This window comes from Meles meles, chromosome 19, assembly GCF_922984935.1.
Source record: "Meles meles chromosome 19, mMelMel3.1 paternal haplotype, whole genome shotgun sequence".
Lineage (NCBI taxonomy): Eukaryota > Metazoa > Chordata > Mammalia > Carnivora > Mustelidae > Meles > Meles meles.
Genome location: NC_060084.1, coordinates 34,904,146 through 34,925,009, shown reverse-complemented (window position 1 = coordinate 34,925,009; position 20,864 = coordinate 34,904,146). Strand labels below are relative to the sequence as shown.

The window sequence follows — 20,864 nt, the reverse complement described above, 5'->3', positions numbered from 1 at the left end:
ATTGACTCTGATATGGACAAGATGTTCATTACATTCTCTGTTTTTCTCTGTATCTTGAATATTTAATAAAATTTTTTCAAGTCTCTTGTCTCATCTCTTTTCTGGAAGTTCCCCTACATTCATATCCTTCCTTCACAATTCCACTAAATATTTTAGGAATAAGAAAGTCTAATTTTGTCATTCTCTACTTGAAAACCTCCATTACATTAATTTCCCATTGCTTACAGAATAAAATATGGATTTATTAGCTTGACACAATGGGCCCTCCACACCCTATGCCCAAGCCATGCTGAACTTTATAGGTCCCCAAACCCTAACCCAAATGACTCTAGAACCTACTCATACCTCTGCACATGCCCTGCCTTGCTTGTCTACCTCCATCTCCCCATCTGGTAGATCAACTCAGATTTCAAAGCCAAGATCCAACATCCGTTCCAGAGGAAAGCTTCCTCTAAATGTTCTCTAAGTAGAAGTTGGTCATTCCTTCTCAAAAAATTTTCTTCATGACATTTATCACTGCTCTTACCACGTTGTTCTGAAATCTTTTTTTTCACTGTTTCTTCTAACAGACCACAGGCTCCTCAGGAAGAAGGCTGGTACCCTTTTCATCTTTGTAAGTCCCTGACTGCAGTGCCAAGAACATCAGGACCCCTTCCAGTGCTGTTAAAATGGAAGAATGAGGATAAGAAAGCCAACATGCACTGGATCATGAGACTTTTCCCCTACAAAGGAAACTTGAGAAAGTGAGGACAGAAGTGTTTGTAAGAAATGCAGTTTGGATAACACACAGAGTCAGTAATTAGAGACTACTGTTGGAAGATAATCTCATCCAAGGAAAGAAGGCAGGGTGGAAATCAAATGTTTGAGGGCAATCTGTGAGGACAGGCTCCCAGTCTGGACTAATCAGACATGCCACTGGCCCTTAGTAATATAATGAATACCATGGCTTACAGACCATATTTGCACTTTAGGACTGAGATATTCATTCCCCCAGCTCTTGGGAGTATGATAGCTATTGGCTCTCAGTTGAGTCACTCTCCGGGAATTGCTCCCAGCCAAAGAAAGCCATCTTCCAAGTTCATGCCCCTTCCGAAGGGCATCCCCCATCCAATGACTGTTCAATGAAGGAGTATAAATGTCCAGCCCACTTACTTTGAGACTGGACAATACTAAAGGGCCCTCCCTGCACCAGATCTCCACATGGGGCCAGCTGAGGGCTTTTTTGGTATTCACAACAGAATTCAGCTTCTTCTCTTACTCTTTCCCACTTCCTTCACTCCCAAACAGGTATCAATTCCCAAGTCACCTAATAAATACATTGCCAGCATGCAAATCTCCATCTCAGAGTCTGTTTCCCAGGGAAATGATCTAAGACAAATCTTCCCACGCTTAACATTTCCATCACAGTGTTTTCACTAGTTTAGAAGATACTTTCTTGGACACAGTTGCCAAGATCAACTCCACAGATTCTTGAAGTTTCTTTTGTCATTTTTGGAATTCCACTACTGGCCTAAGGCCACTGCCAAATGGTCACACTCCTTCACCTACAACCTGATTGATTTTTTTTTTTTGGTATTGGAGTCATATTTTATTTTGTCATGTAAAATTCTGAAATTAAAGTAGATTTAGTGATAACCTAGGAGCAGACAGAGAACATTAACATTTTTGTCCCTATTAGCTAACTTTTAAAGGAAAACTTAAAGTCTTTATTCCTTTAAAGGAAAGATGGTTATGGCCAGACCTATTTTTGTTCTAGTTAGCTGAGTAGAGAGATGAGAGTCTGTTTACTCCAGATCAGTGAAAGACACTGAGGATAAGGCTGTGGTTTGGGAAAGGGGGTCAAACTATGTTTGAAATGTTTAATACATGGAATGTTTGAAATTTTTAATACGTGGACCAGGATGCGAACTGTTTGTATGAAATAGCAAAGGAGGAGTTAGTCAGACATCCAACCATTTTGGTGTTTGCACTTGAATGTTCTAGCCCAACAATGCATTTCCCTTGCTTTGAGGTTGTGGAGGGCTAAGGGGTGGGAATAGGGGGTGGGAGGCATTGGAAGGCAGGTAGAGTGTGTGGGAGAGTTCTTTTTAGAAGGACAGACCTTCCCTTCTTCCTTCCCTTCATTTTTTCTTTAGAATTGACATGACTTCCTGTGTCTCTAATCCTTCCTGGGACCTGGTTCTCACTTTTGACCCTCAACTCCAGCAGGGTCCTTTCTCATATAGCTTCTGTCTCTTCATCTACATTTCTGTTCATGTTGTGGCAAATTTTCTTCAAATTCCTCTATTCATTGTTTCATAGGATTGTTTTTTAATATTTGTGAATTCATTTGGCAGGCAGACATTGCAATTATGAACAAGATTGACTATTAGGAGACATCCTCCCCCTTCCCACCTCCCCGGGAGCAACTGAATAGCACACCATGCATTAAATCAAATGAGCAGGCATTAGCATCAGTTGTAAACAATTTACACTGCAGAACTCCTGCCATCTTGCCAAATGCCCTAAGAATTAGATGTGGATTCCAACTTACCTTGCTAATTAATTCAGAACAAGAAGATATCCCCAAAAGCAGTACTCTTTTCATACTGGTAGAGAGTAACACAGACATTTAAAAATGCTTGGAATATCCACCTTGCTATTTTTAGCTTAAGAAGATTTCTTTGCCAAAGTCTGCTTCCAAAATTTCATCGCTTTCTGAGAAAAATAGTGTGCATGGAAGCATGTGGCTATTATTGCTGTTTCATTCATTTTTGAAACCCCATCACCTAGCATAGTTCTGGGCATTTTGTAAACACTCAGTTGTTATGATATTGAATTAAATCATAGAATGCTCCTCTAGCGCAATAGCCAATTCAGGATTTCACAGGGATAACCGAGATAAATTCCAGTACCTTTCCAAGTGTTCATCAATTTAGGCTGCTATAACAGAATACCATAGACTGGTTGGCTTATAAACAACAAAAATGTATTTCTTATCACTATGGAGGCTGAAAGTCCCAGCTCAGGGTGCCAGCCCAGGCAGGTACTGGTGAGTGCTCTCTTCTGGGTTGCAGGCTGCTAACTTCTCACTGTATCATCATGGGATAGACAACAGAGAGGGGAAGCAAGCTCCTTGATGACTCTTATAAGGGCACCAATCCCATCATGAGGGCCTCACCCGCATGATGTCATCTAATCCTGATTACTTCCCAAAGGCCCCACTTGTTACACCATCTCATTGAGGGTGGGATTTTCAATATATAAATTTTGAGAGGAACACACAAACATTCAGTTTGTAACACCTAGTGATGCTCATTCTATGTGCTTCCGTAATCAACTTTCTAAGGATGGAATTTGTCCCAGGTTAGCAGGTAGGGGGACTGAGGAACTGGATTTTGAATTTAATACTGTTTGATTCCCAAGTTTACAATGTCTTCCTCTCTCACCATGCTAGAGGATCTGTTTTCAAGGTTGGCCCTTTTGTCTGGTCTCAGGTGCATGTGTGTTTTTGCCTTTTGAAACAATCCTCCCTGAATTCAGAACCTCAGACATCCAGTGCTTTCACCCTTCCAGGACTGCAATGGGAATAGGGAAAGGGAATACAATTCTGCTTCTCCACCATGGCCTACAAGGGTTTACATGATCTGGTCTCTGCCAGCCTCCCTGACTCCATCTCATTTCACTGTCTTCTTGATTACTAAACTCTTTGATTCCCTGAACACACTGGACTTATGCACAACTCAGAGCCTCACATGCACCATTCCCTCTGCCTGGAATGGTTTTTCCCTCAAATATTTTCCAGGGCTGCCTCCTTCCTACTTTTCAGGTCTCCTTTGGGAAGCCTTCCTTTTTACCTAATCCAAAGCTGCTTCCCATTCCCAGTCATTCTCTATTCCCTGATCTTCTTTTCATTTATTCATGACACTTATCATTATCTTGTTGATTTGTGTGCTGCCTGTCACTCCCACCAGGATATAAAACTCTACAGGGACCTGATCTTCCCTATTTACTGCTGGTAATTCCCATGCCCACAACACTGCCTGCCATAGTAAGTGCTCACTATGTATCTGTAAAATGAATGAATGAATGAATGTATTCAAAAGTGAAGTCCAGATCTTTGTAGAAACAGGAAAGGGGAGGAGGAATTTGGCAGTCAGAGGACATCTCTGAAGGCAGCTTCTCTCTCTCATCTATTGAAGTGCAGACCCTTTCTTAGCTCTGGTGCTAGCTAGATCCCTTGCTGACCTGGAGCTGTGGCTGGAATCCGAGAGCTGATAAATGGCTATTCCCTGAAGGTGTTTGGGAGCTTCTTGGTGGGTGGTGGTGTATAACACCAGCAACAGCATTTTACCCTAGACCCATTGTGTTCATATGAAACAATGAACTAAATTTTGTCAAAGAGGTGAAGTTTGAAAAAGCAGGAAGTGTAATTGTTGTTGCTGTTGAGGAAACAAATTGTTTTTGAGTGTCCTGTCCTCTCGTTTTGTGAGGCTTTCCAAGAGGCCCTGCATAATAGGATTTCTTGCCAGCTGTTACCTATTCACACTAGAGGTAGGAGTAGCATCTGCTTATGCTATAAGCATCTGCTTATGGAGAGAGGGGTTATTTTAGTGATTGAATCTAATCACTCTGCAACCACTTTAATGAAATAAGTACTTGCATTAAATGACACACAACTGCATTTAAAAGCTGGTTTAAAATGTCCTTTACTTGCTTTGGTATGGCTAGTTTTTCAACGTAACTGAGTAGTTTCACTGTTTGTGGTTCTGAAACAATTTTTCTTATAGCAGGCGACTGAGAAGAAATAATGTTTCTGCCATCTTCCATTCTGATGCTACAGAGAGATTTATGAGTTTTGAAACTCTTTTCACACATATCTTAGTTTTCTTCCTAAGAGTTTTGTAAACTTTGTAAGGAAGGTGGTTCTCTCTTTCCACATTTTATAGACTGGGAATCCTTGGCTCAAATCTAAAAAGCTTTACTTTAGAAAAAAAAAAAAAGAGCTCTACTTTTATTAGAATTTCTCCCATTTGACAGATGTCTCTTAAAACAAATATTTTTTTACAGATGTAAGAAAAAAGTTAATTGTGGAAATTTCAGAAAGGTAAACAAAGAAAAACATGAAAATACTTATGGTCCCACACCCGGAGAGAACTCCTGTCAACATTTTTATAAATATTCCTTGATAAAGATATATAAATAAAGGGAAAGGACACATGATCTAATATTGGGTATACTATTTTGCAACCATATTTTTCACTTAGAGAGTTATTAGATAGTTTTTTTATGTTAGTAAATGTATTTCCAAAGCTTTTCAAATAGGTGAATAGTATATAATTGTGGGTTTGTACCATAGTTTATAACCAATTTATTTATTTATTTATTTTTAAAGATTTTACTTATTTATTTGACAGAGAGAGAGAGCACAAGTAGGCAGGGAGTCAGGCAGAGAGAGAGGGAAGGAAGCAGACTTCCTGTGAAGCAGAGAGCCCGATGCGGGGCTCGATCCCAGGACCCTGAGACCATGACCTGAGCTGAAGGCAGAGGCTTAACCCACTGAGCCACCCAGGCGCCCCTATAACCAATTTATTTTTTATTTTTTATTTTTTTTTAAAGATTTTGTTTATTTATTTGACAGATAGAGATCACAAGTAGGGAGAGAGGCAGGCAGAGAGAGAGAGAGGAGGAAGCAGGCTCCCTGCCAAGCAGATCGCCCAACATGGGGCTCGATCCCAGGACCCTGGGATCATGACCTGAGCGAAAGGCAGAGGCTTTAACCCACTGAGCCACCCAGGTGCCCCTATAACCAATTTATAACCAATTGATGCATTTAGATAATTTCTATAATCTTTGTGATGACAAGCAATATTATAATAAGAACTCTTATAGCTAAATGCTTATGTATATTCTTATTTGTTTCATCAAGAAAACTTCTGAAATTGAAATTTCTGGGTCACACACTTTAAGGTCTTTTGATCCAATAGTCCAATTTGTACAACCATTGGCACCTCATTTTCCTCAACACTCGTACACCCTGAGTATGCTATTTAAAAAGATACATTTCTTAATTTATGGGTGGAATTGCCACCTTGTTATTCTAATTTGTCTTTCTACTATTACTGGTGAGATTAGATATTTTAAAAATATTTTTGGCCATTTGGATCTTTCTTTCCTTAACTTCCTTCTCATAATCTTTGCCTACTTTCCTGCTCGAGAGTTTTTAAATCTAGGTCTTCTGGTTCTAAATTCAATGCTCTTTCTTTGAACTAAAGGTAGATAGTTAAGAAAATATATATGTGTCTAGCACTTGTCCTTTGGGCGTAAAATGGTTCTTGCCCTTTAGGCCCTTCTCCCTTTGTGCTGTTCCAATTCCATGTGTGATGACTCACTAGTGTCTATATTGATTTATTACTTATACATTATCTCAGTCAATTCTTTTTTCTTTTAAAAGATTTTATTTATTTATTTTTAAGAGAGAGAGCATGAGCAGAGGAGAGGGGCAGAGAGAGAAGCAGGCTCCCCACTGAGCAGAGAGCCCAACATGGAGCTCAGTCCCAGGGCCCTGGGATCATAATCTGAGCCGAAGGCAGATGCTTAACTGACTGAGCCACCCAGGCGCCTTTATTTCATTCAATTCTGACAAGTGTCCTGAGAGGCAGATGTGGCAAACAATGGTGTCTAGAACCATGATGAAACCAAGGCACATTGAGGCTAGCAGACTTATCCAAGATCACAAACTCATATGTAAGTCAGGATGAATCTTCAACTAGGATCTCTTAGGAATCAAGTGGAGAAGTGATCTGATAAGCTAATCACACTAATGCTTAATGACCGTCATGATACATACTATCTTTTCCAGACTTATTTGCATTTAAATAGAGAGGAACCCAAAGCAATCACTACTCAATGTGCCCTGTCAAGCCTGGGGAAGAACTATTTCAGGTCTGGATCTTGCCCACCCTTAAGTCACACTATGCAGATCCACCTATTTTTTTTTTTTTTCCTGGATAAAAGCTTTTTATTAGCCAGAGTCCTAGGAAGGCAGGATGGGCAATATACCCGGGTTCATGAGTTCCGGTAAGCTGACGCCCGGCATGACGTGTGGTGTGGGGAGGTTGAGGTTGGGGAGGGCAGGCAGGTTAGGTAGTCCTGTGGGTAAAGGCATCAGACCTGGTTATGTAGTAGCTGGGTTCATTGGTGGCACAGAAGTAAGGGACTGGTTTACTTGTGGTGGCAATAATGGTACTGTTGGGACACCTGTACTGAGAACATTACTGACAGCTGGTGGAGTTGAGCTAACAGAAAGTCCAGACAGACCCTGTTCAATTTCTGTAGTTCCCGGTGGCGACAAAGATGGGGGATTAACTGAGGACAGCTGGACCTCTGTAAACCCATCTTTAAGAGGAGTAATAGGTGTACCAGTCATCTGTCCGGGAAGAGAAATTTTCTTCCCTTCTTCAAATGGGCGTGTTGGTATTCGATGTAAATAACTGTATCCCATGCCGCATCCTAGGCTGCCTTCTCCACCCCATGCAGAATTCGGTGTAATAATCACTTCTCGACAGTTATCAGTGTCTGTATTATACACATAAAGTTTCAATGGTTTTGCTTCATGTGTTTCAATAAGGCTGAAGAGATCTTCAGACTCATTCATGACTGTATCTGCTTGGTTCCAGCTCTTCTGTCTCAATGTGGGTTGACTTGAGACACCAACAATAACAATCTGAATATATACAGTACAATAACCAAACATAAAGAAAATAGAAACTGCTTCTCTCTCCCTCTCTCCATCTCCTTCTTTCTCTCTTTTCCACTCCCTCCCTCTCTGTTCCCTCATTTTAAAACTGTCCTCTTTGAGCAGGAAACTATTTTTTCCATTTTCTTAACAGCATTACTCAGAGCCTCTTATCCTTTTCTTCTGAAGCTAGCGAGCTACAAAGTGCCTCTCAGAAATGGTCTCTAAGCACCCAGAAGAACAATAACCAGTCAACTAGAAAGTCATAGAACACTGAGCAGCAGGGACAGCTCCTCTCTGCTGACCCACTGTCTGATGAATTCAGGTTTTGGTTAGTCACATCTTCCTTAGCGCACTGACATTAAGTGGTAGACCCACCACGGGCCCTTAGCGGACACCATGCTTCATCATGGTGAAGGATGGTGGGGGGGGATGTCTCCGAACACTACCTCTCTAGTACTTTTATTGTGACATTTCACATTGCACAAACCACAAATGTATATCAAGATCTCTCAGGAGTCTTTTCCTCCCTCGCTTTGGATCCTGGCCTTGCACTGCCATCTCTGTCTTTGTTTTCTCCTTGGTAGACTTTACCATAATGACTTTAAGCATCTTGTGAAAAGGGGCTTTGCAATATCTTTGAGTAATATTTTTTGTAAAATTTTTGGTAATAGTTTGCTGGTATTCTTTTAATAATTGAAGAGAAGGTTTTTTTCAGTGAACATCTACTGCCTTGTCTATATTTTCTTTGCTTATCTCTATACCATCTTAGACAAATTTTCTAAAGATTTTTGTTGGTATTTTAAGTTGTGGAATTAACACATAAATGCTAGAAATCCTCACAGTAGACTGGTAGAGCATAGCATTATGAATTTTTTTCTTCTTAGAAAGATATGAAGATTGACAAAATTTATAGTCAACTCTAAACTGGCTGGTTATTACAGGAAGGAGATCACAGATTTATACTTTGATTAATGCAGTTAAATTTTTTATTCAGCGGTGGGTTAACCATGGTCAAGATAAAGAAGGGCTGGGAAGGATCTGATATCTCCAGGGGAAAATGATCAGGCAGCAGATAATTACTACTAATTGATACCTCCCACTGATGTGTGTGTGTTTGTGTATGTGTATATATGTGTAGCAACAGGGAGGTCATACTTTCTATATGAGCTAAGATCCATCCGAATTCATCCTGGAACTTTTCATGGTCCACAGATTTCTTCTCCCTCAAATGGTGGTGATAACCCCTGCCTTATAAACCAAAGAAGGGAAATTACATTTAAAATGGAAGAAGTTTGAGAAGAAGACAATGTTATGCAAATGCAAAGGATTTTGATTTTCTGCTGTTTATCAAGCAAAGGGGCTCACAGAGGGATCCAAAGTACGTGGTTAGTAGGTCCACCAGAGCTAGATAACTAAGACATCAGGATATGTAGCTGTGAGACCCCATACTGAAGTGCTTATATCTTTGAAGAAAACATTTCAGAAGCTAGAATGACAGATGCCTGAGAATCAATTTTTTGAAACACAGACTTTCAAGTATGAAAGGAGCCCACATAATTTGTTTCAGAGAAAGACATTTCCCAGCACAGGAGTCAGCTCTTAGCGTGTCTTGGGTGGTTTCACATCCTTGCGCATGGGTGGCAGAGCTGCCCAGATGAGCAGAAAGGAGACCAGCCTCATGACAGGCAGCTGTTCCTGCTGGAGTCAGAACTATACTTTCCTCTCATTTTGTTAGAAACAGTGTGTTATTTTGGTAACTCTTTATTTTCCACACTGTAGCTTCCCATGTAATTATTGAATACAATTAGATATTCCATGCTGCATAATTACTCAGCTCTCTGTCTCTGAAAGATATGAAAATAAATGATCATGAAAGTCCATAGTGAAAAGCCTCCATCCAAAGAATAAGACTGGACTTTCTACCTACCTGACAATGTGTCAGAATCAGAAAAAATAAAATTAAAACATTTGACTTTTCCTCCATCTGCTATACTCATGAACAAAATTTTGGACTGCTAAACAGAGAGAACTGACTTGGTTGACTTTTCTTTGTCATCTTAAGTTATGGTCCCCTATACTGGTTTGTGTAGACACCTAAATAAAACTTCTCTATGGCACTGAAAAAAGGAATGATAGATCAAATTCCGAAGATGATCCATAGATCCAACTTAAGTAACTAATACACAGGGTAGCTGAAAATGTCCTGCTATCTCTACATCAAATTCATTTTTTTTTTTTTTGCACAGAGAAGAAAAGAATAGCAAGGCATATTAAACTAGAGAAAGGGCTTCGCTTTTTGTACACAGCTATATTACCCAGTATTCTTTTGATTGCAAGTGGCAGAAACCCAATTGCAGCCAGCTTACGCAAAGAAGGGATTTAGTAATGTGATATGGAGCACCTCAGAGAATAACGCACTACAGGAATACATGACACTCAGACCGAAACTGAGGACTTGGTACCAAAACTTTGTCTTCCTCTATCCATCTCTCTGTTTTTCTCTCTGTCTTGGCTTCCTTTTTTTGCATGTCAGAAACGTTTTCTCTTTTGGCAGTGGTCATGCTACTGGAAACTCTGGGATCACATTTCTGAAACTTTTATCCAGGGAAAAAGGGAGTCTTTCACATTACTCCTGTTAAGGAAAAACTGGAGTGAAGTACTCTGGTTGACACAGATTGGTCAAGTATCTCTCCCTGGACCAGTTTCTGGCTTGAGGAGTAGGTTAAGGCACTAAGACTGGCCCAGTCTGGGTCATATACCCAACCCTGTGTAGGAAGCAAGGCTTATATCCAGAACGTGGGGGCTGGGCAGGAAAAAAGCACGGTAGGGAGATACAACAATAGCACCACAGTACCCAAATATGCATTTGTGCAAAGTAGGAGAGCATCTTCAGGGTCCAAGGTAATAACCCAAAATATAATGAAGTGAAGTCATTTTGTATACAATCTTAGAATTCAGTTTTCTTTTCTTTTTTTTTAAATATTTTATTTATTTGACAGAGAAAAATCACAACTAGGAGAGAGGCAGGTAGAGAGAGAGCGGGAAGCAGGCTCCCTGCCGAGCAGAGAGCCCGATGCAGGGCTCGATCCCAGGACCCTGGGATCATGACCTGAGCCGAAGGCAGAGGCTTTAACCCACCGAGCCACCCAGGCACCCCTAGAATTCAGTTATCTAATGGACCTTGTACTTAGGACCTGGACCCTAGTGAGGCCACATAGGTATGCGTAAGAATTTCAGGGAGAATTATTTTCAGAACAGAGCTAACAACAAAACCCTAGATATGATAGCAGTGAATGGTGATGGTGAGAACAGGCAAGGCCTCAGGGAGCCAGAGGTAGGAGTTATTGTTTTACTGGGTTCAAGCCAAGCAAGGCAGCAGTGAAAGAAAGAATATTGATTATTTTCCCCTACTCAGATCGAAGTCTCAGTTATGGTGAAGTTCATGTCTTACCTTTTCTTGCTTCACTTAAAGAAAATTTCTGAAAGGAAATTTTTCTCTTTTTCTGGGTAAGTAAACAACAAAAAAAATTGCCCAATGATACTCTACTTTCTAAAATAGTCACAGGTCAAGTAGAGAACATTGGGTGTTTCTATTGGACCATAAATGTCACATTGTCTAATTTGATCCATGAATCCAGTATCTTAGCTCAGTTTCCATGAGCAAAGCCTGAGGCAAACTCCTGGGTTACCTCTTTATTAGAGAGTAAAATCCCAGGAGGCAGACATGAGGAACAAAGGGGATGAGGCAGAGAAGGAGGGAAAGGCAGTATGAGGGGATTTTAATAAACTGGCTACCACTTGCTAAATGTAACTCATTGTTCTATCTCATGGAACCATCTTCTACAATGCCAAATTACAAAAAAAAAAAAAAAAAAAAAAAAAAATCCTTCTTAAGATAATCCATCTGGTTGAGTAAGGGAGAATTTTTGCCAGATCCCATCTCCCATCAGTCCAATGTTTGACCAACAGGGCTTTGAATGACCTCAGATTTTTGGCATGGGTGTCCTTACCTCAGTGCCCAGTGGGGAAGTTCCAGGACAAGAGGCTGTTGATGGGCCTGTGGCTACATCCATGTGAGGCTGAGGCAGAATCCAGCTGAGCTGGTCATCACAGTGTTGATTGGCGAGGGTAACAAGTGGCTCAAGGCACTGTGGAACACGAGGCCCAGAGGAGAAGCCTTTATTTCCCTAGAATCAGAATTTCAAACCTAGAAGAAACCTTAGGGATACTTTTCTGACTAATTAAAATACAGAGTTTAAGGGACTTGCTAAATAAACTCAAAGCCAGTTGCTCCAGTCAGTGACAGAGCGTAGAACATGCCCCACTCCCAACTCTTTCTATTCACTGCTTTTCTGTGACTCTCTAACAGCAGATTCCCATTCGTGGCAAAATTTCCCAAATGCCTTATGAGGTGAGAAGCAAGTCAAAGCTTTCTAAATATTCATGAGCTGTTTAACGGTTCAATTTTGGTGGGTAGCAATATGTCTATCAGGATCTATTTATTCTCATTACTTCAGGGCTGTTCTGGTGCGATGCATTATAAACAATTTATGATGTGTTGACAGGACAGATGAATGCTAGGATAATAGGCTGAAGAGGGGAAAATCTCACCATTGCAAACAGAATGCAGAGATGTGACTCAGAAGACTGATGAGAAAGATTTTGGTGGTGTGTGTGCTTGGCCATTTATGTGCCAGCCTGCAGTCTTGTTAGTTTTGTGGTATAGCAGTTATGGGTCTACCTTGGCCTCTGTTTGCCTTGGGTGTCTTCGTAATAGAACCCGTAGAATATCTGCTTCCCAAAAGGAGGGTTTTGTCTAGGAAGGTGCCGTTCTCTATACCTGTTAGCATGAATATCCTTGAATTCCTAATGTCTCAGCAACTTTTGGGTGGAGTTGTCACCTTACTCAGCCAACCCAAAAGTCATCAGGCTCCAGTTCTGGGTGAAGATTACGTTTCTAAAATCAAGGCTCGTAGCTCAGGTTAAGTAGTCTAATCATTTAGAACTCCTGTTTTGAAAAGAACAGAACAAAAAGCATTCTCTAAAAGTCTGAATATTTCTCTGTCATTCAAAGTGGTGGTTTAAGTTTATATACCTGCAGAGTTAGGACCGGACTCTGCTTTCAAGGCACCACCACACACCTCTCCTAGAAAAAGCCCCAAACGCATAAACAAAAATCATGTTGAGTGTTTTGTCCCCAGGATACACAATTTGGGGGAAAAAATTTTGTTAAGTACCTGTTAGCAACATTTCTTGAAGGAGAGAAAAGTGGTAAATAAGGGGTTAAGAATTTGTTCCAGGAAACAGAGATGGCATGTGTTAGAGCCAGAAATCTGGGTCTGATTGGCAAGCTCCCTCCGTCTGTGCTGTGAACAAGATCATGCCTTCAAGTGGCCTTGAGAAATGGCGTTTACTCCTCAGTGCCTCCTATTTCTCATCTATAAAATGTGGGTTTAGATAAATTGCCTACATGCCTTAAAGGCAGGTTCTGAGGGTAAAATAAATGGATAAAACTAAAGCACATTGAGAAAAGTTCAAAGACATGGGGGAAAACAAAGGAAGGGCTTTTCTCCCTTTGTCTTGTTGTTAGTTTATTTCATTCCAAATTCTTGAGAATCTTTTAGATGGTCTCAACAAGTCATCTGTCATATCTACCATGTAGGCGAAAGACAGGTCTCTAAAAAACACATTTATGCATATCTTTCCCATCAGATCCTCCAAATTTTGAGAGCGGGGATGATGCCCTTTTATTTCGGGCAAACCAAGTCTCCCATGGACTGATTTGCCCAGAACGGATGAATGACATGCCCAGCATGGCACAGCACGCTAGCATCAGAGCAGAACCCTCCTCGCTGGCTATGTGTTCTATCCACATACCCCTAGTCTCATGCCTACACTAATGTGGGTATAAGGAAATCTTGAAAACAGTGTGTCTTGGGCAGGCAGACTCCTAGGGCTTGCAGTGATGGGGAGAAGATTCTGAAGACTTCCTAGTCAGCTTTCGGTTCTTCCTTCCCTTTCAAGCTGCCACCCACCCTTCTAAAGCACCTTTACATCTTCTCAGCCCTGGGTTCTCTCCACGCCACCTGCCCCACACTCTTTTCCTCGGTGCTAAGTCCAGAGGGACATCAGTCAAGAAAGGCAGGAGGAATGATAGCAAGACCACGTTGCTATCCAAACATTTGCTGATTTAGTTATCATGTCTGGAGTTGCAGCTATTTTTGACTCTTGATATTGATGTTGTATAAATCACTGAATGTTTTTAAGTGGCACAAAAGGAGACTTAGAACAATGAAGCTTACCTGCTTGCGTATGCATCTCATGTGCTGATACTTGGCTGAAGCTGAGTGATAGATAGACGGGGTTCATGAGATCGGGGCCTGTACACTTTTTTTTTAAGGGGTCAGATCGTAAAATATTTCAGACTTTCAGGCTATATACTCTTGGTTGCAACTACCCAGTGGTGAGGTTGTAGCATGGAGGCAATCACAGACAATGTGTCAATGAATGAATGCGGTTGTGTTCCAGTAAGACTTTACAAAAACAGGAAGCAGTCCAGCTTTGGCCTATAGGGTAAAATTTGCTTTTCCATGGTTTATTCTGTCTAGTTTAATGGACGTTTTAAATTTTCCATAGTAAAACATTAAGATATATGTGCCTGAAGTTAGAGATGACAATTTCTTAAGGTATGAAACCATAGTTATAAAATTCTTACCCTCTGTTGCTATGCACAGAACACAGGTCACTTAATCATAATCACATTTTGATGAAAGTAAGCTTTTTTTCTATGAATGAAGTAGGATATTATTATCTCAAAAATGTTGATGCTAACTACATAGTCTCTCTGCAAACTTTGGGTTAAAAACAAATTTAATTTTGTCTAAATAATTTAGACTGACTTGCAAGGCTCAGCTGGGGAGTTGGGTGTCAAATATGGCAGAACTCTTCTTTTTACTTTCCAAAATCAATAATCTACAATCTCCAGCTGCGTGGTTTATGCCGGGGGCTGGGCAGGTGCAATTTAGGAACCGAGAGTCCTGCTCTCAGGCAACAATTGTTTCTGATGCTCACCAAAGCCAGTTCTCACTCCTTTGCTGCTATCACTTCTGTTTCCATGGAAATGGACACCAGCTCAACTAAAAGAAGGTAACTGAGGTTTTAAAACAGTGATTATTTGGGCTCTCAGTTTCTATGGAAATCACAGTTAGCAGTTAAGGATCACTATTTAGATTTTTTTTTTCATGCCTGATGTAGGATACCAAACTCTGTGCAGCAGTCTTATCTGTAAAATAGAGATGATCATGGAACCTGCCTCATAGGAACTCTCTAGATAACTAAAGGCAAATAGCAAATTATAATGTATATTATAATGTGTATTATAATGTATAGGGCAGGTATTAAAAATCAGTGCTTTGGTGAGTGATGAATAGCAGGTAAAATGCTTACATTAAAAAGTTAAGTAAAAAAGAAAGATAAAAATTGTCTAAATGTTATTATCCCAATAACTAAAAAATAAGCATAGTGAAAAACTGGAAGTGTTATTGTGAACAGGATTTTCAGTAGTGAACTCACAGATTATTTTCATCTTTGCAAAGTGGGTCTATGTTCAGTGTTTTATACTAGCTTCTAGAATTATGAATTGTTTTATGTGACACATTTTATGTAAGTTTGATTTTCATATATTTCAAATGTTCCAAAAAGAACCTACAGGGAAAAAGAATGGTGGTTGCTAGCGGCTAGGGGATGGGAGAGGGGAAGTTGTTCAGTGCATACAGTTTTTCAGGATAAATAAATTCTAGAGATTGATTGTATAACCATGTATATATAGTTAACACTACTGCACTACACATTTAATATGGTTAAGGTGGTTAATTTTATGTTATGTTTTACCTCAATATAAAAATTTGTTTCTAAATAAGACAACGAGAACTCCCTCTTTGTACTGTTATAGAGTAATTGCTAACTTATATTATTACGTGAAAAAAACAAGGTGCAAACAACGACAACAACAACAAAAAAACCAACTGTGAGTGTGTTTCTTGGGTGCAAAAAACTATTTTTTTGTTTATATAATAGGGAACGATGTTTTGAATTCAACGACTTGATAAAAGCACTTCTAAGGAGTTTAAAATGTCTTGGTGTAAAATAAAATGAGCATTCTGTGTTATTTGGGGTAAAGGTTAGTTCTTCTATACAGGACTGAAGTTCCAGTTTCTTCCACTCTCCTGCGGGATTGAGCAAGTGGACTTTGTTCAGATGCTATTACGAATGACGTTTGTTGTCTTGCCCGCCTATGCCTGGGGCTTAGAGGGTAGTCTTAGATTTAAGAGAAGTAGCATGACAGTTGAAGTAATACGTAGTTGAAAAACAAAGCTTTCTACCAAGAAGAAAGTTAATTTGGTTCTATTTGCCCTTCCTGGGAGCTGATTCGGTCAGTGTTTGCCCACTGCCGTTACTCTATTTTAGCTGGGAGAAGAGCTATTTCTCTTGTCTCTGTCTCTGTCTCTGTCTCTTTCTCTCATACACATCCTTCTTCTTTCTATAATGAAGCTATATCTTAGATAAATTGAAGAACTGATTTATGGATTTCTTTTATGAGAAACTAAAAAAAAAATAGAGAATTATTAAAAAGTAAAACTTTGGAATCCTGGCAAGCTGCTCTACTGTACTGCTGGTTGAAGTGACCCAATCTTTCTGAAAATAGTAAGGCAGAATATATTAAGAGCCTTAGCAATGTTTATACACTTCAATACATTAATTCCTCTCCCAGGAATTTAACTTAAGGAAATTATCCAGAATGTTGGCAAAGATGTCCTTTGAATTGTTATTTTTTCCTCCAAGGAGGAAAAACTGAAACTAACTCCAACATCCTTCAGGGGTGAATGGTTAGTAAATCATAATACACATATACAAATGAGCCTTTGTGCAAACATTAAAGATGTTTACAAAAACAATAAAATACTTAGGAATAAATTTAACCAAGGAAGCAAAAGACCTATACAATGAAAACTACAAGACTGATGAAAGAAATTGAAGAAGACACAAACAAATGGAAAAATGTCCTGTTTTCATGAGTCAGAAGAATTAATAATGTTAAAATGTTTATACTGCCTAAAGCCATGTATAAATTCATTGTAGGGGTGCCTGGGTGGCTCAGTGGGTTAAGCCTCTGCCTTCGGCTTAGGTCATGGTCTCAGGGTCCTGGGATCGAGCCCTGCATCAGGCTCTCTGCTCAGCGGGAAGCCTGCTTCCTCCCTCTCTCTCTGCCTGCCTTTCTGCCTACTTGTGATCGCTCTCTCTGTCAAATAAAAAAAATAAATATAAATTCATTGTAATCCTTATCAAAATTCCAATGACATTTTTCTAGAAGCAGAAAATAAAATTCTACAATTTGTATGGAACCTTGAAAGACTGCATAGCCATACCAATCCTGAGAAAGAAGAACAAAGCCAGAAGTACCATAATTTTGGATTTCAAACTATATTTCAAAACTTTAATAATTAAAACAGTATGGTGTTAGCATAGAAATAGAAACATAGACCAATGAACAGAATAGAGAGCCCAGAATTAAACACTTCTATATAGCCCAGAATTAAACACTTTTATTATTTGACAAGGAGCAAAGAATATTCAATAGGGAAAGGATAGTCTCTTCAATGAATGATGTTGGGAAAACTGAATGACAACACGCAGAAGAATGAAAGTGGACCCCAATCTTATACACAAAATGGACTAAAGATTTGAACATAAGATCCAAAATCATAAAACTTCTAGAAGAAAACATCAGGTTTTGGCAACAATTTTTTGGATATGAGTCCAGAAGTACAAGAAAAAAAAAAAAAAAGAAGCAGAAATAAATAACTGGGACTACATCATACTAAAAAGATTTTATACAGCAAAAGAAACAACAATATGAAAAAACAAGCTATGGAATGGTAGTAAATACTTGGAAATTATATACTGGATAAAAGGTTAAAATCAAAATATATAAAAAATGTGTACAATGCAATAACAACAATAAAAAGCCCCAAACAATCCAATTCAAAAATGAGCAGAGAAAACGAATAGACATATTTCCAAAGAAGTTACAGATATATGAAAAGATTCATGAGAAAATGTTGAACACCACTAATCATCAGGAAAAATGTCAGTCAAAACCACAATGAGATATCACCTCATACTTGTTAGGATCCTTATCACCAAAAAAGCAGGAGATAAGAGTTGGTGAAGATGGGAGAGCAAGGAAACTTTGTGCATTTTTGGTGGGAATATAAGTTGCTACAGCCATTAAGGAAAGCAGTCTGGAGATTCCTCAAAAAATTTAAAATAGAACTGCCATGTCATCTAGCTTCTGAGTATGTATCCAAAGGAAATGAATTCAGTATTTCAAAGAGGTATCTGAACTTCCTTGGTTATTTTATCGTTATTCACATTTGACAAGATATGGAAACAACCTAAGTGTCTGTCAATGGGTGAGCAGATAAAGAAGATGTCTCACAGGCACAGACACAGGGAATAGCAGTCAACCATGAGAAAGAGAGAAATTCAGATGTCTGGGTGGCTCAGTTGCTTAAGTACCTGCCTTCGGCTCAGGTCATGATGGTCCTGGGATGGAGTTCAACATCGGACTCCCTGCTCAGCCAGGAGCCTGCTTCTCCCTCTACCCCTGTCCACCCCCCCCCCCACTTGTGCTCTCTCTCTCTTTCTCAAAAATAAATAAATCCTTAAAAAAAAAAAAAGACAGGAGAAAATTCTGCCATTTGGGACAACGTAGATGGATCTTGAGGGCATTATGCTGGGTGAGGTAAGTCAGGCAGAGAAAGACAAATTCTGTATGATTTCACTTACATGGGAGTCATAGAAACAAAGAATGGAGGTGAAGAATTGGGGAGATGTTAGAAGGGTTAGAAGATGAGTAAATTCTGGAGATCTACTGCACAGCATTGTGATTACAGTTAACCACAGTATATTGTGTTCTTTAAAGCTACTAAAAGTAGACTTAAATGTTCTCACCACAAAAAAGAAATGATGATTATGTGATGTGATTGAAGTTTAGCTAACAAAGGTAGCAGTCATACAGCAATATATAAATGTAGCAAATCAAAACATTGCATACTTTAAACTCACACAGTATTATATGTCAACTATGTCTCAACATAAAAATAAAGCCTCTATGGGCAGAGTTTTAAAAACATTTACAAAGTTTTTAAAAATAAATTATTATGGCATGATTACCAAAACCCAAATTTAAGTTGCAAATATAGTTTATTTGTATCTATGTAATAACATATAAACCTATAATAACATGTCAAATGGAAAGATAGCCAAACAAAATTATCACAATTTATTTTTAAATTAATTTAAAAAATTGAGATATAGTTCACATATAATGCTATATTCATTTTGGATATACAACATAATGATTTGTTATTTGTATATATTACTAAATGATTGATACAAAATCTAGTTAACGTCTATCACCACACATAGTAAATTAATTTTTGATTATAAGACATGCATGAATATATTTTTTTATTTAAAAAAAAAAAACAAAGCTAAATCCCCTTTGACCACGGTGCACAGTCTTAACTACCTGTCCTCCCTCTGTGGGATAATCACTTGTATTATTTGGTGTATTGGATTTTTTTAAAAAGTTCTTTATACTTTTCTATTTTCTGTCAAGTTTTCTATATTTCTGTGTTAGCTATACTACTTTTATAGCATATATATATACGTTTTTGCAGTCATAAAATGATTTAAAAGAGAGCTACAAATGAGAGCTACAAACTAAAATAATCACAAGATACCATTTTGCACCCATCAGGCTGGAAAATATTTTAAAAATATAACAACACAATTTGTTTGCAAGGGTATGCGGAGGAGTAGAGAATGTCTATCCATTGCCAGTAGGAATTTTTATTGGTACAACCACTGTAGAGAGCATTTTATAATACACAGGATATATCTTTTTACTCAGCAGTGACACTTCTAGGCATATGTTCTAGAAAAACTCTTACAACAGACACAAGAAAACATGTTTTTTAATTTAATTTCTTTTCAGTGTAACAGAATTCATTGTTTATGCACCACACCCAGTGCTCCATGCAATGCATGCCCTCCAAAATACCCCCCACTTGGCTCCCCAACCTTCCACCCCCCGCCCCTTCAAAACCCTCAGGTTGTTTTTCAGAGTCCATAGTCTCTCATGGTTCATCTCCCCTTCCAATTTCCCTCAACTCCCTTCTCCTCTCCATCTCCTCATGTCCTCCGTGTTATTCCTTATGCTCCACAAATAAGTGAAACCATATGATAATTGACTCTCTCTGCTTGACTTATTTCACTCAGCATAATCTCTTCCAGTCCCGTCCATGTTGCTATAAAAGTTGGGTATTCATCCTTTCTGATGGAGGCATAATACTCCATAGTGTATATGGACCACATCTTCCTTATCCATTCATCCATTGAAGGGCATCTTGGTTCTTTCCACAGTTTGGCAACCGTGGTCATTGGTGCTATAAACATTGGGGTACAGATGGCCCTTATTTTCACTACATCTGCATCTTTGGGGTAAATACCCAGTAATGCAATTGCAGGGTCATAGGGAAGCTCTATTTTTAATTTCTTTTTTTTTTTAAAGATTTTATTTATTTACTTGACAGAAAGATATCACAAGTAGGCAGAGAGGCAGGCAGACTCACCAACAGTGTAAGAGGGTTCCCCTTTTCTCCACATCCTCTCCAACACACATTGTTTCCTGTCTTGCTAAAACATGTTTTAAGGATGTTCATTATAACATCGTTTATCATCGTAAAAAGTTAGAAACAAGCTAAACATGTATTAGTAAGGAACTACATATAGCAGTAAGACACATGTGTGTATAAGATAATATGGTAATATAAAACTAAATAAAATATTAAGTTAAGTGAATGATACAGTCCGAGACTATTTATACAAAAATTTAGAAATACACAAAATATTTCCAGTTATGATGGTATAAACATGTTCCATCCTGTTTCTCTCACTGAATATAACTAAAAGCCCTGGACAGAATATGAATGGAATGACTATCTGAGGACTCCAAAGAGTAAATGATATCAGGCTGACTGAGGAAGAAAATGTGAACTTAAAGTAAGATTGATGTGTT

The 20,864-nt window shown here is 38.9% G+C and overlaps 1 protein-coding gene across 1 annotated transcript in view; it reads right to left on the bottom strand.

Moving 5' to 3' along the window:
* Positions 1-7,015: 7,015 nt before the first annotated feature.
* The window catches only part of LOC123930511 (Golgi reassembly-stacking protein 2-like), a 55,641-nt gene continuing 41,792 nt past the window's right edge, over positions 7,016-20,864 (bottom strand). The window contains 2 exon segments of the mRNA XM_045986739.1: positions 7,016-7,705; positions 11,731-11,907. Coding sequence (XP_045842695.1) covers positions 7,016-7,705; positions 11,731-11,907 — 867 coding nt within the window.